General features: G+C 32.6%; 1 protein-coding gene across 16 annotated transcripts in view; it reads left to right on the top strand.

Annotated features, from left to right (window-relative positions):
• The window catches only part of LOC135155203 (uncharacterized), a 58,138-nt gene that overhangs the window by 14,863 nt on the left and 17,207 nt on the right, over window positions 1-26,068 (top strand). For 5 of the 16 annotated variants that reach the window (XM_064104082.1, XM_064104085.1, XM_064104081.1 and 2 more), the window contains 17 exons: window positions 62-124; window positions 465-524; window positions 7,814-7,879; window positions 8,066-8,137; window positions 8,646-8,705; window positions 8,892-8,963; window positions 10,280-10,345; window positions 12,460-12,525; window positions 13,876-13,941; window positions 15,273-15,338; window positions 16,711-16,758; window positions 18,363-18,428; window positions 19,825-19,890; window positions 20,791-20,847; window positions 21,474-21,579; window positions 22,304-23,404; window positions 24,219-24,566. In XM_064104082.1, the coding sequence (XP_063960152.1) occupies window positions 83-124; window positions 465-524; window positions 7,814-7,879; window positions 8,066-8,137; window positions 8,646-8,705; window positions 8,892-8,963; window positions 10,280-10,345; window positions 12,460-12,525; window positions 13,876-13,941; window positions 15,273-15,338; window positions 16,711-16,758; window positions 18,363-18,428; window positions 19,825-19,890; window positions 20,791-20,847; window positions 21,474-21,579; window positions 22,304-23,404; window positions 24,219-24,566 (2,428 nt within the window). In that variant the 5' untranslated portion in view covers window positions 62-82. The remainder of the gene's footprint in view (window positions 1-61; window positions 125-464; window positions 525-7,813; window positions 7,880-8,065; window positions 8,138-8,645; window positions 8,706-8,891; window positions 8,964-10,279; window positions 10,346-12,459; window positions 12,526-13,875; window positions 13,942-15,272; window positions 15,339-16,710; window positions 16,759-18,362; window positions 18,429-19,824; window positions 19,891-20,790; window positions 20,848-21,473; window positions 21,580-22,303; window positions 23,405-24,218; window positions 24,567-26,068) is intronic. The other 11 variants (XM_064104087.1, XM_064104086.1, XM_064104089.1 and 8 more) reach the window with 10 other exon arrangements.

Here is a 26,068-nt window from a genome sequence, read left to right as displayed (position 1 = left end):
TATAAAATCAAGGCGATTAAAAAAATCATACACTGGAATTCTATTTTCATATTTCATGCAGAATATAAGTTGCACAGCAGAGATGGCCGATGATACAACAGAGGATCCTACATTGAAAAGAAAGGTTTGTAAAAGAACACAATGAGGTGTATCAACTCTCGTGCTTGTTTCAAAAAAAGAAAAGTGGAGTTAAGGATACACTCTATCAAATGTTATTAATTATTAAATATATGGGGTAATAGAATTTGCGAAATTATATTTGGCTTAAGTCAGGACTTTGATATTTTTGTTGTCCCGCAATGATTGTGGAGGTAATTCTTTTTTAAACTATGTAAAAAGATATTTACCTCTTTCAGAAGTCAGTACAGGTTTTCTTTTGCCCCTCCTTACTGTAATGTTGGCGTGTTACGTGGAAAATATATAGAAATCTTGATTTCTTACATTACGTTGTGATTTATTTTCAGTTGGATCAAGGGCTAAAGATATCTGACGAGCCATGGATGGAAATGGCTGGTTCATCAAAGGTATGTGTGATTATGATTTCAACTATATATCATTTTATTTTAAGGGGGAAATAGATGTGGGTAGGACGAATCCTCATGTTTGAATGGTGCCTGTTAAAAATGGCAGAGGTAATAATGGCAGAAGTAAAAATGGCAGAGGTAATAATGGCAGAGGTAATAATGGCAGAGATAAAAATGGCAGAGGTAAAAATGGCAGAGGTAATAATGGCAGAGGTAAAAATGGCCGAGGTGAAAATGGCATAATCATTGATAGATAGAAATTATGTATGTTTTCATACAACCTCTTATCGACCATGCGTCATTCATATTTTACGCCTAAGGTCTCATATGAAAGAAGAAAAAGTTATGAACTTTGTTTTCTGAATATAATATAGCAATAGAAGCCAGAAAAAAAAATAACTCAAAAACGTAATATGCTATTGCAAATGAAAATTTGATAGCATTACTTTCCATTGTTCTGAGTCATGCGTCCATTAGATAGACGGAAACAAGGGGGCGAGGGGCCTGGGCCCCCAATTGGCGGAGCAAAGAAAAAAGGAAGAAAACAGGGGAAAGAAAGAAAAGAAAGAAAAAGATGGGAAAAGAGAGGAATAAGATGAAGAGGAGACTTGGAAAATAAAAAATCTGTCATGTCACTACATAAAATTTTCAATCGCGCTCGCATCGCCTGTTACACTGGAAAAACGAAGTGCTAATTTAGCACTTACAGTGCTTGTATGGTGACTGCACTACGAGTGCTGATTTTATAGTTTAAATTTGAACGAGAAAATCAGCACTCGTAGTGCAGTTACTATGCAAGCACTGTAAATGTTACATTGGCACTTAATTTTTTACAGTGCAGGTAATATACATATCTTGCCCAATATGGAGCTTAAAATATCAAGTTTTGAAGTCAATATACTAATAAATGTTTCAGTCCATTAATGGAACTTTCACTATAGTGTTTGATTTATAAATTGATTTTTAAAAAGTGCTCTGTGAAAATGTCAGTTTTTGGGGTCTTAACCCTAAAAGGAATCAAGCTTCATGCGATATTTCCGAAACGCACAAAAGATGGTGCCGCAACATTTTTTGACTTTTCTTAATATCTTTGAAAACCAAACTTGCGACATACGGGATTAGCATCATAACTTTCTGCAAGACAATGTCAAGTCGAAAATGGCTCATTTGTATACTTTGTGTACAAGGTCTATGGCAGATTAAATTTAGTATTTTCCATTGAAAAAAATAAAAATAAAAAACAAAAGATGAAATAACAAAAAGATACATAAGAAATTTTAAAAACAAAGAAATACATAAGAAAAACAATTTGCTTTCGAAATTTTTCTACCTACAAACTTTTAAATTAAAGGGATGGTCCAGGCTAAAATATTTATATCTTAATACATAGAGTAGAATTCACTGAGCAAAATGCCGAAAATTTCATCAAAATCGGATAACAAATAATAAACTAATTGAAGTTTAAAGTTTAGCAATATTTCGTGAAAGCAGTCGTCATGAATATTCATTAGATGGGTTGATGATGTCACTTCTCCACTTTCCGTTTTCTTATGTTATTACATAAAATCATTATTTTTCCATTATTTCATACTCGTGTGAATAATATGTCTCTCTTATAATGAAATAAATTGCAGCAATAAATATCTAAAGCACTATTCAGTTGTCAATCCAATTTTTCTAGTTCTTGGAGGAAAAAAATTGAATAAAGCTAATTTCATATAATAAAATACAAAAGAAAAAGTGGAGATGTGACATCATCAGTCCACCTAATGAATATTCATGACGACTGTTTTCACAAAATATTGCTTAATTCTAAAATTCAATAACTTTGTTATTTGTTATCCGATTTTGATGAAATTGTCGGCGTTTTGCTTAGTGAATTCTACTCTATTTATTAAGCTATATATACTTTCAGCCCGGACCATCCCTTTAAATTACACATACGACATTTTGATTAAAAGAGAAATTTTGAAGTAAGATTGATGTTGAATATGCAAATAATGTTGTTCACGAATAAATTTGCATATTTTATCTATAAAGAATACATGAAAAAATAATAATTTTCATATTTCTTATACTGGCTTGTAGTTTATGTGGTAGGGAATGTGCTTACCGAATTTCGGCGCTTTTTTGCGAACTGCGGCCGAGATCAGAAGGGGAGCCATCATGGCCCCCAGTCCTTAATACATCTAAAATAGCCTAGTCCTTTAAGGGTTAATATCAACATTTGTTAGGTACCTATTATTTTTGTGTATTCAATAAAAAATAGGTCAAATTTAAACCAAAGTAAAAGTGGCTTGTGCTATCTATTCCTGGAGGAAAAAGTATCCTTAATAACAAAAAAATGTCCCTAAACAAATGGTCGGAAGTGATTTCAAAGTGCAGACACCGAACGTGACCAAACGGGAAATAACCGAAGCGTCAAATTGATCCGCCACATCACACAGTCAATAACCTCAGTCTCCCTAAAGATCGCTTCAAGTTCGGGCGTGAAACCATCGGTAGCAGACGTTCAACAGGTATATATACACAACCAAAAAGTACGTCCCCCCTAAATCCAATTGCTGTAACTTTTGAAGGGAATTATTTTGAGATATGATATTTCGTAGGTAATTTTTTTCACTCGTTAAGCAACTCCTGGGGGAAAAATGAAATTGATCGGTTGAGTCCTGCATGAGTAATTAAAGAATGAATTAAAAATGACAATTTTTTAAAGTCACAAGAGTCGTTTTCCAGATTGTGCAAATACAAAGTTGGGAAAAAGTTGCATAGTCAGCCCACCCCCTTTTGGCTGAACCCCCCCCCCCCCCCACTTTGAAAACCGTTCCTCGGCCCTTGTATTGTGACGTATCATCTTAGGGATTTATGGTAGTATCCTTTACAACTTGTTAGATCATGTTAAATTTGAAAATGTTGGTGGCTCCCCCCGATTATAGGCCCCTCCCCAAATTTAAAATTCTGGATCCACTATTGATTTGTCCATAAATTAAACTGATCATGAAAAATTGTTAAGAAAAGAATACATTCATGCAGTATAAGTTTTCGAATGTGCTCACTCAACCATGAAAATGTTAAAGGTTCGGAAAGTGTGTGGTGATAGAATTGATGGATGATTTTTGCACAGAATTCTGCCCATAGGTTGATAAACATTACTGCCAAATGACATTGCTGAAGACAGCCTTGAAAAAAAGTTCCACCATATTGAATAAGGGGTAACTTATTCTTAAACATATGCACCCATAATGTACACAAGTCTATGAGAGAGGAAGTCAAAATTTTAACAAATATGAAATGAGGGTTTGTTTCAGCTATTTCATTAAACTTCGCACATGGCTTTAGAGTAACACTATCCAAAAGGCGTGCACATCAAAATAACAATTCGATACGGCACAGAGTGGGGCCAAGGCCTTGAACTTTCTTCTCATTTGCATAATTTTTGAATATTGTGTGCTCACTGATGCATTAAACATCGGGATTTTCATAAAAATCAAATCAAATGAACCATGTAAGGAGGTTTGTGACAGATATCCATAGTTACAAGTTGCATTTTTTCCAATAACATAAAAAAGAGCTAATCACATTCAACATGTTCATTCAAGCGTGAATGTTTAATTAAACGCCTTTGAATCATTGAATCATGTTAATTGGTCATGAACATAACGAAAAAGTTGATAAAAAGTCAGTTTCAATTACCAAAATGAAACAATACTTGCCTATGATATTTGAAAATCGTATTTTTTGTTTTCAATAAATTTTCATTGAACCGTGAAACGATGAACAGTGTTGAAGATGCTCTTCCCTAAAATAACTGTCATCATATTCTGTCATTTATAGTGATGAAAATGTGTAAAAAATCCACTTGTAGAAAATTTTGACTTGTGTTTATTCAACCGTGAAATTTAGCCCAAGAAATGTATCGTCTTTTAGAAAGTACCTTTTACAAGCCTTCTGACTAATTTTCATGATGAGAATGTGGAATCAGTTCCAATAAAATGGAATCAAAGTCATGATTTTTGGCTTGTGACTTTTGAAAAGTGACATTTTTGCCTTCTGACGGTTCTCACTGAAGCATGACGTAAAATACATCCACAACATTTACTCAGAGGGTAGCTTATAAAATTACCTACACGCTCATGTAAAAATATATCAAAAACTCCCATTGGTTCGGAAATTATTGATGTTTGTTCAAGGGGGGACTTACTTTTTTTGTTGTGTATATATATATATACAGTGCGTCCCAGAATAAACGAAACCGAGATTTAGCGATGATTTATCATAACTTAATCACAAATAAAATAGACAAATGACCTATCAATGTAAAGCTTAGAATCTCCTTTTTCATCTGATATTACTTAGATTATTCCTCATTCACACATGAGTGAGCAAAAACAATTAGAAGAGGGGATACCAAAAAGTCATTTGGCGGGTTGTATCTGGCTTTCAAAAGGAAAACCACATTTTTAAAAAGTTCAATATCTGCTCTTTAATTTGATACCTCAATTAGAGAAAATGATCAAGAAATAACAAAGTTCTGGTTATTTGAAATAAGGCTTGAATTTCAATAATTTCATAAAATGAAGAGGTTTTACAGGCTAGCGTTCAAACTCACTCGACACTCCGTTTTGTTGACGATCAGCCATGCATTAAGTCTTTTGTTAACCATGTGAGAGCTTCTGTGGGAAACCGGTAAAAACAGTTTATTTAATGAAATTATAGAAATTCAAGCCTTATTTCAAATAACCAGAACTTTGTTATTTCTTGACCATTTTCTGTAATTGAGGTATCAAATTAAAGAGCAGATATTGAACTTTTAGGACATGTGATTTTCTTTTTGAAATTCAGATACCCCCCGCCAAATGAGTTTTTGGTATCCTTCCATCAAATTGTTTTTGTTCACTCATGCGTGAATGAGGAATAATCTAAGTAATATCAGATGAAAGAGGAGATTCTAAGCTTTACATTGGTAGGTCATTTGTCTATTTTATTTGTGATTAAGTTATGATAAATCATCGCTAAATCTCGGTTTCGTTTATTCTGGGACGCACTGTATATATATATATATATATATACACTTGGCAAAACAGTTATTGGACACTTATAAAAGTTAAAATATTCCACACAGATATTTGATTAAAGGCACATTATTGTTTGTCAACATGCTGTGTAATTTTTTCATTTTGTAAAAAATACACATCTGCGATGTACGTATAGAACTCCACAACAATTGTGTAAAGTTTTACCTGACCCCTATTTTGTAAAATATACCAAACTATTATGTAAGAATTAGATTTCAGTTAGGTAAAAAAATTACATACTTGCTGACTAATTTTTTTTAATGCATCATTTTGTTGTAATTTTTCTTCAGTATTCTGTACCCTTTACTCTGTTATTGTGTTCACCCAATAGGTTCTCCATGTACTAGCAGAGTAAAGGGTACAGAATACAGAAGTAAAATTTACACCAAAATGATTCATTTAAAAAAATACACAGCAGTTATGTAAAGTTTTTACCTTGCTGAAATGTAAATTCTTAAATAATAGTTTGGTATATTTTACAAAATAAAACAATTATACAGAAAATCATGTAAAAAAAGAACATATATTGTAATATTATAATGACACAGACAAGAACACATCGATCATTATATACATGTAACAACTTTTTTTATATTTATATGTTTATTTAGAAACAAAATTACATGAATTATTTATATAAATAATTATAAGGGATTAGAAAAAATAACTATTAATTACAATATTTACAAATAATTAGGATGATTCTATAAAAACAACAACAAGGAATATAAAATGGTTGAAAAATTATATATGTACTTTAAGTCATGTTTTGAAAAACTAGTAGGTCTCCCATGTAAATTGCTGAAAGATGCGGTTGCAATATTTTGAGTAGGAAAAAAAAAAAAAATTAAGAGAAAAGAAGAAAAAGAGGAAGAAAAAGAAAGGGTGAAGGGTAGATAATTGTAAAAATAGCGTTTTTAATCATGTATAAGCCATTTTACCCTGATTTTACCCCTGTTGTTCAATTTTCAAAAAATATTATGATGTCACCCCCCCCCCCTGGAAAGTTCGCCCCCCCCTACCAAAACACCCTGGCGCCTCCCCTAGCTATATGGCATGTTATTGCTTCTACATCCGAACTATTGGAAAAATGCAGGCACCCTACACTTTGGAATTCTCTTTTTGGTGACAAGCTAATGAGTCAAGTATAAAACACCTATTGAAAATATCAGGTCATTTAATTATTAACGATAATTAGGGGCAAACAAACAATCATTATAGATGATGGAAATGAGAGAAGTGTTTTGAAATATACACAGAATAATTATATCACATACAGGTGCATTTCTACTCTAGTTTACATACAATTTAACTGCCTTTATAAGTTCACCACCCAGATCAGGTCTTAACCAACTGGGGGGGGGGGGGGGTGGGGGTCTATTTGATGACCCCCTCCCCCTCAACGATTCACACAATATCTCCATAATGCATAGTGGTCTTGGCACAAGCTTTCAGGATTTTTTTTTAACAAGTATCGCACAATTTTCAACAGTGTCAACACCAAATTTATCGTGACTGCACATACAGATTTTAGGCCACGATCCTTTGAAAACTTTTCATCAAATAAAAAAATGACTAAAAAACATGATTTTGGGTACAAATTCAATGCAATATTTCTATGTTTCAATAAATCAATATAAAAATTCACTTTTAAGATTCAAATGGCTGAAATGACTTAATTTTAGCATAATCATACTTCAATTCAATTATGCTTGCAGAGATCACTGCGCATTGTGGAGTTATCACGTGAATATATAGACTGAAACGGGTTGGGTCATCACCTGCATGTGGTTGTATCACCTGAACCATTCAATATAAACCTTGTTAATTACGATTTGAATTTCACTGAATAAATATATATCTTAATTAACTATATACTGCAGGGAAGCTTTGCTTCCTGTTGGTTCCTCTGGTTTATTTCTGTGCGTTGCATATATTTTGTTTTCCATTACATTGTAAATTTTTGGTGAATTTTGAAATAAAAATGTACATGTATGCAAGGCAGTCAATCAATCATTCAGGAGCTGTACTCCTGGCTATACATGGTATTATCAATAGAATATACGATCACAATATAAGCACAGGATTTGATTAATATTAGAATAATAATGCTTTATGGATTATTTGTCTACCACTCTAATTATTTATGTTTAATTTTTTGGTTGAATTTGAAATGAAAAAAGGATAAAGGCAGTCAATCAATTTAATTTTCAGGTAAAAAACCAGAGAAGACGAACGTCATCGTTGCATCGATATAAAGAACTATCTGATTCATTCAAGGTTTGTCTAATTTGTGATTGTATTTCATTCAAAGATATATGTGTGTATTCTTCGAAATCAATAAAGGCCTATGATTACATACACAATGTCTTTCGATTTATTCTACTAATCCAATTATTTATATTGTAATTTTGGTTGAATTTGAGATTAAAAAGAATAAAGGCAGTCAATCGATTTCATTTTCAGGTTAGTGAGCCGACAGGACTTATGTTACTGGACTCTTCATCATCAGAAGAAGAACTACCTGCTTCTTCCCAGGTTTGTTTCAGTTAAATTTGTGATTTAATTTCAACCATAGATATATGTGTGTATTCTTTGAAGTCAATAAAGGCCTATGATTACATACACTTAAACGGGTTGGGTTACAACTTGTATGTGTTTGTATCACTAGAACCATTCAATATAAACCTTGTTAATTATGATTTAAATTTCACTGAAGAAATATATATCTTAATGAACTATATACTGCAGGGAAGCTTTGCTTCCTGTTGGTTCCTCTGGTTTATTTCTGTGCGTTGCATTATTTTGTTTTCCATTACATTGTAAATTTTTGGTGAATTTTGAAATAAAAATGTACATGTATGCAACGCAGTCAATCAATCATTCAGGAGCTGTAATCCTGGCTATACATGGTATTTTCAATTGGGAAAATGAATAATAATGCTTTATGGATTATTTGTCTACCACTCCAATTATTTATGTTTAATTTTTTGGTTGAATTTGAAATGAAAAAAGGATAAAGGCAGTCAATCAATTTAATTTTCAGGTCAGAAACCAGAGAAGACGAACGTCATCGTTGCATCGATATCTATCTGATTCATTCAAGGTTTGTCTAATTTGTGATTGTATTTCATTCAAAGATATATGTGTGTATTCTTCGAAATCAATAAAGGCCTATGATTACATACACAATGTCTTTCGATTTATTCTACTAATCCAATTATTTATATTGTAATTTTGGTTGAATTTGATATTAAAAAGAATAAAGGCAGTCAATCGATTTCATTTTCAGGTTAGTGAGCCGACAGGACTTATGTTACTGGACTCTTCATCATCAGAAGAAGAACTACCTGCTTCTTCCCAGGTTTGTTTCAGTTAAATTTGTGATTTAATTTCAACCATAGATATATGTGTGTATTCTTTGAAGTCAATAAGGCCTATGATTACATACACTTAAACGGGTTGGGTTACAACTTGTATGTGTTTGTATCACTAGAACCATTCAATATAAACCTTGTTAATTATGATTTGAATTTCACTGAAGAAATATATATCTTAATGAACTATATACTGCAGGGAAGCTTTGCTTCCTGTTGGTTCCTCTGGTTTATTTCTGCGCGTTGCATTATTTTGTTTTCCATTACATTGTAAATTTTTGGTGAATTTTGAAATAAAAATGTACATGTATGCAAGGCAGTCAATCAATCATTCAGGAGCTGTACTCCTGGCTATACATGGTATTTTCAATTGGGAAAATGTATGATAATAAAAGCAAAAAATTTGATTCATATTGGAAGAATGAATAGAAATTAATCATACATATTGTACCAAAAACACAATGAAATGTCATTATAAAGCAGTATACAGCGCACCATGTCGGATATAATACACCGTACATACAGAATCCTTTGGCAATAGATAGCACATTGTAATAATAAGTAGGAATTCATTTAAAAGAAAGATTAGCACATAATCATAATGAACATTACGATCTGGTATACGGTTTATATCATGCTTTTATAAATAGACTTTATACCTTATTGTCCAGTGAAATTTTGTAACGGATTTTCTATGCACAAACATGGATACTGATAAAAAAAAATAGCAATACTTTCACACAGAAACGATTGTCTTTCATTTTTAGCGTACTTTAGTTCTTTTAAACTTCATTATTGGAGTGTGCGTTGTATACACAAAGTGAAGTTAAATTGAATAAATATGAATGAATCGACGAATAGCAGAGTCTTCGTCTATTGTAATTGATATATTCTATGGTTACACAATTTCTGCATAATTATCTTCTTTTCTTGTTTCTAATATAGTTTAAAGTATATCTTACTTTCTAGTTTAGATTATATTGCGTTAATATTAATAGTTTCATAACTTTACCCCAGAGCAGTCTTGACTAGGATTAGTTTGTTCATATCAGGAATTGCCAATATTTTTTTCTCAAATAACACAGTATACAATACTTTCTTTGAGATCCATTACCTTGTCAATTTGGAATATCCTGGCAAGCGATTATACAATATAAAAAGCATGAATTTATTTAAGAGAATTTTTTGCTGTATAATCAACGTGTTTTAAAAATTATTTCTACCACTTCAATTATTTATATTGTAGTTTTGGTTGATTTTGAAATGAAAAAGAATAAAATCAGTTAATCTATTTCATTTTCAGGGTAGTGAGCCGAGAGGACGAATGTCTAGGGACCGTTTAGCAGCAGACCTATATGGTTCATCCCAGGTTTGTCTTAGTTCAATTTGTGATTTAATTTCAACCATAGATATATGTTTGTACTCTTCGAAGTCAATAAAGGCCTATGATTACATAAACTTAAACGGGTAAGGTCATCACTTGCATGCGCTTGTATCACCAGAATCATTCAATATAAACCTTGTTAATTACGATTTGAATTTCACTGAAGAAATATATATCTTAATGAGCTATATACTGCAGGGAAGCTTTGCTTCCTGTTGGTCCCTCTTGTTTATTTCTGCGTGTTGCATTAGTTTGTTTTGCCTTACATTGTAAATATTTGGTGAATTTTGAAATAAAAAGGTACATGTATGCAAGGCAGTCAAACAATCATTCAGGAGCTGTATTCCTGGCTATTTTCAAAGGGGAAAAGTGTATGATAACAATAAAAGCAAAAATTTTATTCATATTGGAAGAATGAAGAGAAATTAATAATACATGTTGTACCAAAAACAGAATGAAATGTCATTATAAAGCAGTATACAGCGCACCATGTCGGATATAATACACCGTACATACAGAATCCTTTGGCAATAGATAGCACATTGTAATAATAAGTAGGAATTCATTTAAAATAAAGATTAACACATAATCATAATGAACATTACGATCTGGAATAGTGTTTAAGATCATAAAATAATAATATTTGTTCGGTTTATATCATGCTTTTATAAATAGACTTTATACCTTATTGTCCAGTGACATTTTGTAACGGATTTTCCATGCACAAACATGGATACTGATCAAACAAATTAGCAATACTTTCACACAGAAACGATTGTCTTTCATTTTTGGCGTACTTTAGTTCTTTTAAACTTCATTATTGGAGTGTGCGTTGTATACACAAAGTGATGTTGAATTTAATAAATATGAATGAATCGACGAATAGCAGAGTCTTCGTCTATTGTATACAAATATTCAATGTGTATGAGTGCGATCGTTCCGAATATTGCATGAGTGTGCAAGTTGAAACAGTCTACTCAACGACGAGAAGCGGAGTTCAATAGACTGTTTCTTTCAACTTGCAACGAATGTAATATTCGGAACGTTGCAAGAATACAACATTGAATATTTGTTTTATACAACACCGATAGCTTACAGTTTAGACTAGATCTAGATAAGCTAGATCTATAGGTCTAGTCTATGACTAACGCGCGTTAGGTCTTATTTTGCTTACAATGTTGTCTTTTGATCGTCGAGTAGATTTACTCCAGTAATCCCAGGAGATTCAAGTACTTTCAACATAGATCCATAAAGTCATAGATCAATGAATTCCAATTTGTGAACGAATTCCATAAAATCCTGAAGGAAATCCAAAAATAAGCAGCGTACCCTGGGAATAATTAGCTTAGCAACGTACATACGTGCACTGTGTTCAGCTTAGTAACGTGTATGCACAGTAACGTACATCGGTCAGAGATACGACAACGTGATTATGCGCGTATACCGCTAATTAACTTCACGTGTACGGGGCATGTCCATGGGTTCAGTGTGCCCAGGGATCTTGCAGTGCTGGCTCATTTACTTCAGCGTGCTATAGTCGACTATAGCACGAGCGTGCAATAGTCGACTATAGCACGGCTAGCATATCTTAGTGTGCTATAGCTGATTCCTCTAAATGTCATGTGACACGCTTTCATCCAATCAGCTGTCAAGGATCTATCCATGTGTTGTATAATAATTGATATATTCTATGGTTACACAATTTCTGCATAATTATCTTCTTTTCTTGTTTCTAATATAGTTTAAAGTATATCTTACTTTCTAGTTTAGATTATATTGCGTTAATATTAATAGTTTCATAACTTTACCCCAGAGCAGTCTTGACTAGGATTAGTTTGTTCATATCAGGAATTGCCAATATTTTTTTCTCAAATAACACAGTATACAATACTTTCTTTGAGATCCAATACCTTGTCAATTTGGAATATCCTGGCAACCGATTATACAATATAAAAAGCATGAATTTATTTAAGAGAAGTTTTTGCTGTATAATCAACGTGTTTTTTTAATTATTTCTACCACTCCAATTATTTATATTGTAGTTTTGGTTGATTTTGAAATGAAAAAGAATAAAATCAGTTAATCTATTTCATTTTCAGGGTAGTGAGCCGAGAGGACGAATGTCTAGGGACCGTTTAGCAGCAGACCTATATGGTTCATCCCAGGTTTGTCTTAGTTCAATTTGTGATTTAATTTCAACCATAGATATATGTTTGTACTCTTCGAAGTCAATAAAGGCCTATGATTATATAGACTTAAACGGGTTAGGTCATCACTTGCATGCGGTTGTATCACCAGAATCATTCAATATAAACCTTGCTAATTACGATTTGAATTTCACTGAAGAAATATATATCTTAATGAACTATATACTGCAGGGAAGCTTTGCTTCCTGTTGGTCCCTCTTGTTTATTTCTGCGTGTTGCATTAGTTTGTTTTCCATTACATTGTAAATTTTTGGTGAATTTTGAAATAAAAATGTACATGTATGCAAGGCAGTCAATCAATCATTCAGGAGCTGTACTCCTGGCTATACATGGTATTTTCAATGGGGAGAATGTATGATAACAATAAAAGCAAAAAATTTGATTCATATTGGAAGAATAAATAGAAATTAATCATACATGTTGTCCCAAAAACACAATGAAATGTCATTATAAAGCAGTATACAGCGCACAATGTCGGATATAATACACCGTCCATACAGAATCCTTTGGCAATATATAGCACATTGTAATAATAAGTAGAAAATCATTTAAAAGAAAGATTAGTACATAATCATAATGAACAATACGATCCGGTAAATTGTTTACGATTATAAAACAATCATATTTTTCAGTGTATTCCATGCTTTTATAAATAGACTTTATACTTATTGGCCAGTAACATTTTGTAACGAATTTTCTATACGCAAACATGGATGCTGATCAAACAAATTAGAAATACTTTCAAAAAGAAACGATTGTCTTTCATTTTTGGCGTACTTTAGTTCTTTTAAACTTCATTATTGGAGTGTGCGTTGTATACACAAAGTGAAGTTGAATTGAATAAATATGAATGAATTGACGAATAGCAGAGTCTTCGTCTTTTGTAATTGATATATTCTATGGTTACACAATTTCGGCATAATTATCTTCTTTTCTTGTTTCTAATATAGTTTAAAGTATATCTTACTTTCTAGTTTAGATTATATTGCGTTAATATTAATAGTTTCATAACTTTACCCCAGAGCAGTCTTGACTAGGATTAGTTTGTTCATATCAGGTATTGCCAATATTTTTTTCTCAAATAACACAGTATACAATACTTTCTTTGAGATCCATTACCTTGTCAATTTGGAATATCCTGGCAACCGATTATACAATATAAAAAACATGAATTTATTTAAGAGAAGTTTGTGCTGAATAATCAACGTGTTTTTTAAATTATTTCTACCACTCCAATTATTTATATTGTAGTTTTGGTTGATTTTGAAATGAAAAAGAATAAAATCAGTTAATCTATTTCATTTTCAGGGTAGTGAGCCGAGAGGACGAATGTCTTGGGACCGTTTAGCAGCAGACCTATATGGTTCATCCCAGGTTTGTCTTAGTTCAATTTGTGATTTAATTTCAACCATAGATATATGTTTGTACTCTTCGAAGTCAATAAAGGCTATGATTACATAAACTTAAACGGGTTAGGTCATCACTTGCATGCGGTTGTATCACCAGAATCATTAAATATAAACCTTGCTAAGTACGATTTGAATTTCACTGAAGAAATATATATCTTAATGAACTATATACTGCAGGGAAGCTTTGCTTCCTGTTGGTCCCTCTTGTTTATTTCTGCGTGTTGCATTAATTTGTTTTGCATTACATTGTAAATTTTTGGTGAATTTTGAAATAAAAATGTACATCAATCATTCAGGAGCTGTACTCCTGGCTATACATGGTATTTCCAATGGGGAAAATGTATGATAACAATAAAAGCAAAAAAATTGATTCATATTGGAAGAATGAATAGAAATTAATCATACATGTTGTACCAAAAACAGAATGAAATGTCATTATAAAGCAGTATACAGCGCACCATGTCGGATATAATACACCGTCCATACAGAATCCTTTGGCAATATATAGCACATTGTAATAATAAGTAGAAAATCATTTAAAAGAAAGATTAGCACATAATCATAATGAACAATAAGATCCGGTAAATTGTTTACGATTTTAAAACAATCATATTTTTCAGTGTATTCCATGCTTTTATAAATAGACTTTATACTTATTGGCCAGTAACATTTTGTAACGAATTTTCTATACGCAAACATGGATGCTGATCAAACAAATTAGAAATACTTTCAAAAAGAAACGATTGTCTTTCATTTTTGGCGTACTTTAGTTCTTTTAAACTTCATTATTGTAGTGTGCGTTTTATACACAAAGTGAAGTTGAATTGAATAAATATGAATGAATCGACAAATAGCAGAGTCTTCGTCTTTTGTAATTGATATATTCTATGGTTACACAATTTCGGCATAATTATCTTCTTTTCTTGTTTCTAATATAGTTTAAAGTATATCTTACTTTCTAGTTTAGATTATATTGCGTTAATATTAATAGTTTCATAACTTTACCCCAGAGCAGTCTTGACTAGGATTAGTTTGTTCATATCAGGAATTGCCAATATTTTTTTTTCAATTAACACAGTATACAATACTTTCTTTGAGATCCATTACCTTGTCAATTTGGAATATCCTGGCAACCGATTATACAATATAAAAAACATGAATTTATTTAAAAGAAGTTTTTGCTGAATAATCAACGTGTTTTTTAAATTATCTCTACCACTTCAATTATTTATATTGTAGTTTTGGTTGATTTTGAAATGAAAAAGAATAAAATCAGTTAATCTATTTCATTTTCAGGGTAGTGAGCCGAGAGGACGAATGTCTTGGGACCGTTTAGCAGCAGACCTATATGGTTCATCCCAGGTTTGTCTTAGTTCAATTTGTGATTTAATTTCAACCATAGATATATGTTTGTACTCTTCGAAGTCAATAAAGGCCTATGATTACATAAACTTAAACGGGTTAGGTCATCACTTGCATGCGGTTGTATCACCAGAATCATTCAATATAGACCTTGCTAAGTACGATTTGAATTTCACTGAAGAAATATATATCTTAATGAACTATATACTGCAGGGAAGCTTTGCTTCCTGTTGGTCCCTCTTGTTTATTTCTGCGTGTTGCATTAGTTTGTTTTGCATTACATTGTAAATTTTTGGTGAATTTTTAAATAAAAATGTACATGTATGCAAGGCAGTCAATCAATCATTCAGGAGCTGTACTCCTGGCTATACATGGTATTTCCAATGGGGAAAATGTATGATAACAATAAAAGCAAAAAATTTGATTCATATTGGAAGAATGAATAGAAATTAATCATACATGTTGTACCAAAAACAGAATGAAATGCCATTATAAAGCAGTATACAGCGCACCATGTCGGATATAATACACCGTACATACAGAATCCTTTGGCAATAGATAGCACATTGTAATGATAAGTAGGAATTCATTTAAAAGAAAGATTAGCACATAATCATAATGAACAATACGTTCTTGTAAATTGTCTACGATCATAACATAATCCTATTTTCCCATTTATTTCATGCTAATATAAATAAACATTGTACCTCATTGTCCAGTGTCATTGTGTAACGTCTTTTCTCTGTGCAAACATCGATGCTGACCAGACAAATTAGACACTGAAACTATTGTCATTCAATATTGGCGTACTTTTGTATTTTGAACTTCATGTTCATATCAGGAATCGCAAATATTTTTTTCTTCAAATAACACAGTTTACAATACTCTCTAATGCAATACTTTGTTAATTTGGAATGTCATGGCTCCAGATAGTACAATATAAAAAGCATTATTTATTTAGAAGAAAATTTAGCTCTATTATCATTATTTTAGCATTTAGCATTATTTTGTTTTGCTTTACATTGTAAATTTTTATTCGATTTTGAAATGAAAAAAGAATGTATGCAAGGCAGTCAATCAAACATTCGGGAGCTTTACTCTCGCTATACATGGTAGAATCTAAAAGAAGAATATATGATCACAATATTAGCACAATATTTGATTAATATTATAATAATACATGTAAATTAGCCATACATGTTGTACCAGAAACAGAATGTATACAGTACTCTCTTTCGGATACAATAGACCGTCCATATAGAATCCCCTTGCAATAGATAACACATAGTAATAATAAGTACGAATTCATTTAAAAGAAAGATTAATACATAATTATAATCAACAATACGTTTTGGTCTTTTGTCTACGATAGCAGAGCCCGCTGGGAGAACAGTTTTTAGAAATGAAGTGGCCACCCTCGGTAAATATGCCGATATTATTATTACGATTATAATGAAATCATATTTTTTGGTTTATTTCAAGCTATAATAAACAGGATACTTTATTGGCCAATTTCATTTTGTAACAACTTTTCTATATGCAAACATGAATGCTGACAAGACAAATTGTCAATGCTTTCACACAGAAACGATGGTCATTTAAGTTTGGCGTACTTTCGTATTTTGAACTTTATTATTGGAATAAGCGTTGTACTTTCATTAACACATATTTGATATACAATAACGCGAAGTAAAGTTGAATTGAATTGAATAAATATGAATAAATCGACGAACAGCAGAGTCTTTATCTATTGTAGTTTATATATTCTTTTGTAACACAATTTCGGCATAATTGTTTTCTTTTCTGGACATCTCTTATAGTTTAAAATATAGGTTACTCTCTTGTTTAGTTTATTTTACGTATATATTAATTGTTCCATAACTTTATTCCAGTGCAGTCTTCAATAGAATTATTTTGTTCATATCGGGAATTGCCATTTTTTGGCAAATAACACAGTATACAATACTCTCTTTCAGATATAGATCCGATCAGGGGCGTCTATCCATTTTCCAGATGGGGGGGGCAAAGTCATGAATAAACGCTCCAAAGGCGCTCAATCACACAAAACAAACAAGCTGACGCACACACACACTCACCCTCACACCCTCACACACACGCACCCATACACACACAGACACATACATATATAAACATATGGCTCATTAGAAGGAGATACATATCTCACCAACAAATTAATGGGAGCGCGAATTGGGAGCTGAATGTTGTTTAGTATACTGACCTGGAAAACATGAAAAGGTACCTTTTTAGGACTGTAGTGACTCATGAGGAGGATACATACCACACTAGACAAATAATGCGAGTGCAGATAGCGAGCTGAAATTTCTTTATATTCTGACCTGAAAGTTTGTTATCCTAAACGTTTTTGGTACCCATGATTGAGATGGGTATCTAAAAGAACAATTGATGCAAGCGCGAAGCGCGCGAGCTGAATTTTTCGATATTTAGATCTGACAAAAAATTCAAAGCTGAAGTTCATTTGAGGTTTATAACTAAAACGGGACATTCTTTTCACCTATTTAATCAGTAAAATAGTGGGATTTTGCTTTAAAAAAAATTGCGAACGCGAAGCGCGAGCTGGAAATTCTTATATATCAATCTGAAAGTGGACGTTTTGAGCACGATTTTAAACAAAGAACGAGTTGTGTATCTCAATCTCTCTTGCCGAAATCTGTGTAACACTAAAATTTATTTTTATTTCTGCATATCCGGATATATTGGGGGCGGGCATAGCGTTATGATTCCCCCAATATTTTCATTGGTGGGGCGATTGCCCCCCCCCCCTCCACAGATTGAAGCCTCTGGGTCAAATACTTCGTCAATTTGGAATATCCTGGCATCAGATAATACAATATAAAAATGATTAATTAATTTATAAGAAATTTCAGGAGTATAATCAACAATGTCCTTTGATTATTTGTCTACCACTCACATTATTTACATTGTAATTTTTGGTTGAATTTGAAATAAAAAAGGACAAGGGCTGTCAATCAATTTTATTTTCAGGTAAGTGAGCCAGGAGGACTAACGTCATGGGACCATCTACCAAAAGAACTATCTGGTTCATCCCAGGTTCGTCTTAGTAAAATTTGTGATTTTATTTCAACCATTGATATATGTTTTTAGTCTTTAAAGTCAATAAAGGCATATGGTTACATAAACTTAAACGGGTTGGGTTACAACGTGCATGTTGTTGGATCACAAGCACCATTCAATATAAACTTTTGTTAATGGAGATTTGAATTTCACTGAAGAAATATATATTTGAATCAACTATTTATTGCAGGGAACCCACAACAAGAACCGTTGCTTTTCAGTTGGTTCCCTTTATTTTATTTCTGCGCATTTCATTATTTTGTTTTGCCTTACATTGTAAAGTTTTGTTCAAATTTGAAATGAAAAAAAAAATGTATGCAAGGCAAGTAATCAATCAATTAGGAGCTTTACTCCTGGGTATAAATGACATTATCAATGAGGAGAATATATGATCACAATATAAGCAAAACATTTGATTAATATTAGAATAATAAATGTAAATCAACCGTACATGTTGTACTAGAAATAGAATGAAATCTCATCCCCAAACAGTATACAGTACTCCCTTTCGGATACAATAGACCGTCCATATAGAATCCCCTTGCAATCGATAACACATAGTAATAATAAGTACGAATTCATTTAAAAGAAAGATTAATACATAATTATAATCAACAATACGTTCTGGTTTTTGGTCTATGATTATAATGTAATCATGTTTTTCGATATATATCATGCTATAAATAAACAGGATACTTTTTTGTCCAGTGTCATTTTGTAATGGCTTTTCTATATACAAACTTGGTTGCTGACCAGACAAAATGTCAATTCATTTTACACAAAAACGATTGTCTTTCAGTTTTGGCGTACTTCCGTATTTTGAACTTTATAAATGGAATAAGCGTTGTATTTTCGTTATTATTAAATGTGATATACAATAACGCGAAGTGAAGTTGAATTGAATTGAATAAATATGAATAAATCGATGAACCACAGAGACTTCATAGTAGTTTATAATGGTTACATATTTTTGGCATAATTATCTTCTTTCTTGTCTTCTCTTATAGTTTAAAGTATGTGTTTACCTCTTGTTTAGTTTATTTTACTTAAATATCAATTGTTATATGAATTTGCCCAAGTGCAGTCTTGACTTGAATTATTTTGTCCATATCAGGAATTGCCAATATATTTTTTTTTTCAAATAACACAGTATTCAATACTTTCTTTCAGATTTATTACTTTGTCAATTTAGAATATCCTGGCAATTAATTATACAATTTGAAAAGAAATAATTAATATAAAATAAATTTTAACCTGCATAATCAACAATATATTTTGATTATTTTTCTACCACTCCAATGATTTACGTTATATTTTATGTTGAATTTAGAATAAACAAGAATAAATGAAGTCATTCAATATAATTTTTCAGGTTAAAGAGCCGCGAGTAATAAGAGCATCAGTTCATCCAATTGGAAGGGCGGCTGGTCCATCCAAGGTTTGTGTCAAATTTGAGATTTTATTTCGACCATAGATATATGTATATATTTTTGATATTATATCAATATAAGCCGATAATGACAAAATCTAAAACGGGTTGAATTATAGCTTGCATGTGGTTGGATCACCAGACTGTTCTAACAATACAGTTGTTGTACACTAGGCTTTACCTTATATCATAAGTAAGGAGAATATATGATCACAATATAAGCTCAACATGTACGGTATTAACCATATATTTTGTACCAGAAATATAAATGGAATCTCATCACGAAGCAGTATACAGAACTCCCATTCGGATATAATACACCGTCCATATAGAATCCCCTGGTAGTACAACACAAAGTTATAATAAGTATGATAGTTGAAAGCAGCAATACGTACTGTTTACGATTATACTATAAAAATTATTATAGTTTTGTGTGTGTTTTATAGCCATAATATAAACACATTTTCTGAATGCATTCATGGTTGCTCACCAGACAAATTAGGTTACCAATGCTTTCACACAGCAACGATTTCCATTTCAGTTTTGCGTACTTTTGTCATTATTGGAGTAAATGTTGTATTTTGATAATCATACGGATTCACGTTGATTTTACTACTATAAAAATAATGAAATGTATTTGAACTTGGATTTGAATAAAGTGAACAGAATGATTTGCGATTATGAGAGAACTCACGGTACTTCGTGTGCTCTTAATCAGTATAGTCTATAGGGGAAAAACGTAAGTATATCTCCGTCTTTTCTTCAGCATAATATTAATTCCATGCTTAGTTTATTGTTACGTCATCAATAATTTTTCATAACAGCTTATGTTATGATTATTATTGCTTTGTATCAGATTAAGAATTCTCAATTTTTTCACACATCACATATTTATAATTTAATTTTCAGGTTAAGAAGTTGACAAAAGTAAAGTTACGAGGCGAGTCACCGATAGAATTCAAGCTTGTACGTTTGTTATTAGTGATACTTCATTAAATTTCATTTTATTCAAACCATACAAAATTAAAACTAGAAGTGTTTTTGTGTGTAGTTAGTGTATGACATAAACCGTGCAGCATTGCATCAGGGCACATTGCCAGAGAGACCCCCCCCCCCCCCGCCTCACCAACGATGCAATGATATGAGGCAGTGGGTTCAATCCTCAACCGAAAAGATACCAAAGAAAACGAGCCCTTGACCTTCCAGCTTAGTGCTCAGAATTTAAAGTGCAGGAGGATGATAGCATTATGTCAGGCAAAGTTCGATGATGGAACCGGTTTGGAAAAAAAATGGCACCGATGTCTAATCTTAAGTCCGATCTATACTCAATATAGCAGATTTTAGAAACATGAATAGTGTATCTTTCTTCTTTTAAGGATTTTTGTAGGGCCTATACTTTATCAACTTTGGGGCAGGTACTATTAACAGAGAAAGAATTTATTTTCTTAATAATATTAATAGTAATAATAATGATAGTAATAATAATGATAACAACAATTATGATAATAATAATTATATCAATAATGTATTTCTTTTAAATAGTGCCTTTTCATTTAACAAATAAACGAAATTCATATTATCAATTTCTGCAGTCAAGAAATTTAAATGACGTCCTTCTCAACACACGGACACTGCATGTTTTTGCTAGTGAGAGCTCGTATCGATATCGTACACTACAGGAGCTTCAAGAATATACCAGTAAGTGGATTCAAACTATAAAAAAGTAGGAGTTGATAGAAAGTAATATTTACAGTACAACTATGAATGTTTTTCTTGCAATGCGATTTATTCATTGTACAAATCAAGCATTCTTCATGGAGAATTATTGATTTAAAAGTTGTCCTCTTATGACATTCGTTATATCATACGTACGATCAGCACAGAAAGTCCATGTGGTTATGAATATACATATACGCCTCATTATAACAATGCTCCCACAAATTAATTGTAATTGTAATAGTAGTTTCCTGAAACTTGAATCCTATGGAAAATGCAAATAAATAGTCCATTCCACTGTTTTAGTGGATCATTCAAATACCAAAAATATGATGGAAAATAAAGATTAAGAGACACCTTGGGAAAAAAATGGCCTTTGCTCAATGATTTATCCCTTTGTATATACTTTAGCTGATCTTGTACTTTAGGACATGTTCAAGTCGTGCGTGAAGATTCTTCATAAATGACGACCGGCTAATGAAACATACAGATTGAAAGGAAGTTAAATCTAGTTGTTGAGCAGCTGTTATATTCCATTTAAATATGTTTTGGTACATAGGTATAGTACCTTGTTTACCCATTTGTATGATGATATCAATACTTGAAACTAACTCATTAGTAGATTTCTAAATTGATCACTCAATTCTCTAAAGCCTAGCTGAAAAAAAATATATTCTTTAGAATTTATATTCATTTTTTCTTTTAGCCGAGACCGCCGTTTTTGGATATCGCGGGCAGGAATTACGTAAAACTGTATACTGGAAAAGTGATGGCTCTTTGACTTATATCATATGGAGACATCCAGGACAACACAACCTCCAAGACACGATATCTGCACTGGCTCCATTGTGTCAAGCAGTGGGAGATATTACTGTTGACCATGCATTTTTACATGAACATACAAGAAAGCCTTTCATTTCAATGATATCAGTTTTCAGAGTTTGCCTGTACTTGATAAACACGGATTCATCTCTTCAAGATACATTACTTGCCGTCAGTGATTGTTTTCCTAATGTAAAGAATCTGGTTCTGTATTGTGATCGTGCAGAATTTTCATTGATTAGCAGATACCATTCCGACACCCCGATGTCTTCTTTGAGAAGATTGGAAGTACGTAACCTATATAACTTCGATAGTCTGTGCAATCTCTTTCTCTCCATATCTTTTTCCTGTCAAAACATTGAATCACTCACCGTCACAAGCTATAAAGCTATGAAATGGGATAAGTCAAACACAGCTATTGAAGAATGCAAATTACCTAATCTGAATGATTTTCATCTTCAGAGTCGGCCTCAACACCACTATGCACTTCAAATGATTACAAACTTACTACTTGAATGTCGTATGATTAGTCCTAGTTTGGAATTTGTCAAAGTAGAAAGTGTACAGCTAGGAGGTGTAGTAATGAAGTGTGTTGAATGGTCCCGAACATCTTCAGATTTTGGGTTGCAAATTAAAGGTGCATCAGGGGCTGTACCCGTAACTGACTTAATTGATCTTACAACTAGTGACCTTAAAGAGGTTGTTGTCCTTACATTTGACAGCTGCAAGATTGACTTTAGTCAGTCTGAAAGTCAGTCCCGGCAAAGCCCAAAGAACGTTGGAACGCTGCGGGAAATCAGGTTTTTGGGTTCAGAAAACCCACTTTCCGAATCTGACAGGAACAAACTTTCAAAGATGTATCCTCATGTCAAAGTGACAGATAAACAAGAGAGTCGGGAATTATATGAAGAATCTCAAAAAGATGCAGGGATACTTTCCAAGTTGGACAAGGCGTTAATCCAACCATTCCGAACCTCTTCAATGGGTGAGTTGGTATTGGTTGTTCTTCCTGATAGTTACCACATAAACAATGATTTATTCAAATTATGTTAATTGAAAACAATAAGATTTACACGGCTTTTGATTATGCAGATATAAAACATCAAATCATACAGTAGGCATGCATTTACAGAAAAAGGTGCGCAATTAGTGGAGGTATTAGGAATTTACTTCTGCAGACATCGAATTTTGTGGAATCATTTTCTCACGTAAATTATGCATATTTATAGAGATAAGAACTTTCTGATACAGTATAATTTCATCATATGTACTGTGATTCCGATGATTCGTTAATATCGTCTCCTCTGTAAATAGACAATTCTGTGTTGAAATTCATGTGATATAATGATTTATCTTAACTAATATAAGAAATAAACCAAATTCATAATCAAGATAAAACTAGTTTAAGGAAAGTATAATGTAACAATATTTGATATATTGTGATATGCGTTATATAAATAATGTTTATTGCTATTATTATTGTTATATTATTATTATAATTATTATTAAAATGTTATTATGCCCCCATGAAATATGTAGGTTCTGCATAATTTGATTTTGAAGGACTACAATAAGCAGAAAACCGTTTAACTTGTCAGTGGTACACAACAAATTTGTTTTTGTATTGAAACATGTTTGTCGGTCATTATGGATTTCCTGCTGTACGTAACCGGTTTAATGTTTACATCACGAAAGATAAAGAAGGTAGATAATAGATAATTGTTGATTTTTCTTTGTAATTTGAGCATACCACTCAACTAGTGGGTTTTTTGGCAATAGTAATGGTTAATAATTTTAAGTACCCCATGAAGGGAATGTCGAAACAGCCAAAAGGGAGTGCTGCAAGAGAGTTGGAGTTCATGGAGGCACACTGCAGCTAGAGTCCTTTGGGATTGAACTTGAAATACCTCCTGGCGCAATCGACAGCAAAGAGCCACAGGAAATCTCTCTTCGTGTCCTGACCGATACTCCTAATCTTGGTGACACCAACGAAGAGATGTCAGTCTGCTTTGGCGTACAGTGCTTAGCTCCTGGTGACTTAGTCGTGAGGTCACCGGTGACTTACACAATACCTCATTGCGCTGCTACAACACGGTACTCGAGTTTAAAGGCAGTCTTGTACACAGGAGAGGGGGAATACTCACCACGTAAGAACTTTAACGTGCACGGCTTAACTTATTATTTTATATAGGGACCCATGTATTGTGGAGGGTTAAAAGTGTCACCCAGATGTTCAGTTAATTACCTACATCCTTTGGAAAAATTGTCAGATGACGACATCTCGTCTGATCCGCATCCTGTAAAAGGGACAAAACGTGATCTTAGATCTCGTCATGTCGACATCCTTTTTGAGTGATGATAAAATGCTATTATCTTATGTCTTGTCATTTGTCCAGCCTTGAGAACGGATGATAATGTGAAAAGATTTCGGATCTTGAGATGCCTCATGGTACAAGTAACATCTCCTTAGATATCGTCTTAAAAATTTTGAGGAGATAATAGCATGCCAAGTTAATGGATCGAAGATTTTCTCATCTGATCATCTTTTCTCTCTCAGTATGTAGACATGACAAGTTTCAAGATCATGGCATATGACCATATCTTCTACAGGATATACACACGAATGGATACGAGATCATGTCATACAATTATCTCTCCCGCTGGATGTTGACATGACGAGATCCAAGATCGTGTCATGGGATGGTGTAGACATGATGAGATGATTATCCTGTAGTGACTTGACTATATCTTTTCACATATCTACATCTATATATTATTTCCTTGTATATATTTTCATTTATATTTCAACATACTGTACATGTATATAAATTCTTTCTTTTATTTCAAATTTCATGTCTACATTCGAACTTGTTTCTGCCATGAGCAATGTACTACTATACTGTACTTGCACAGAACAAGGCAGCTCATTTCCTGCCCAAATCTACTCGGCAAACACATTTTTATATTGAGAAACAACTTTTCTTTTGTTCCTAGACTTGGGACAAACATCCCTTCATTGTTCCTTGTTTATTGCAATGAACTTGCAGGTATACAACGTCACTACAGAGATGCTTGCATGTTTGCTTTTCTCACAGTCTGCTTCTCTCTTCTTTGTTCTTTCCAACTGTGTTTTGCCCCCTTTTTGGCGTTTATTTCTTTGTCTCATCTTTTCTGATGTTGGTAAAAACAACTTGTTTTCTCTACCACATCATCACTCTACTCTCTGCCTTCGTCCTGTCCACTCATTTTGACCATCTCATCCAGCTGCTAGTGAAGATCGATTCAAATCTTGTGGAGGATCAACTTATACTTATTTCTCTACATTTTCCAATTCTTACTCACCATCACTTCCACTCCTTCGAAGTTTATATTCTCTGCATATTTAATGAGCTCATTACTTCGCGAGACATTTGGTGACATCTATCCTTTTTTCTTTTCTATTTGAAATTATGAAGTGTATATATTTCTATTCATGGGATTTGTGCAATTTATCTGAGCGGCTGGACCCCATTCTATCCTCTGGCGAGCAAGAATTAAGGTAGGACCTAACTTTTATATAAATATTAGGAGATCGGCCTTGCCAATTTTCTAAAATCCGAATATCTGGGTGGCACTTTCAACCTTCCGTATACAATTGAATATACAGTTA

This window comes from Lytechinus pictus, chromosome 8, assembly GCF_037042905.1.
Source record: "Lytechinus pictus isolate F3 Inbred chromosome 8, Lp3.0, whole genome shotgun sequence".
Taxonomy (NCBI): domain Eukaryota; kingdom Metazoa; phylum Echinodermata; class Echinoidea; order Temnopleuroida; family Toxopneustidae; genus Lytechinus; species Lytechinus pictus.
Note: the sequence above shows the minus strand (reverse complement) of the source record. Positions and strands in the feature narration are given on the sequence as shown.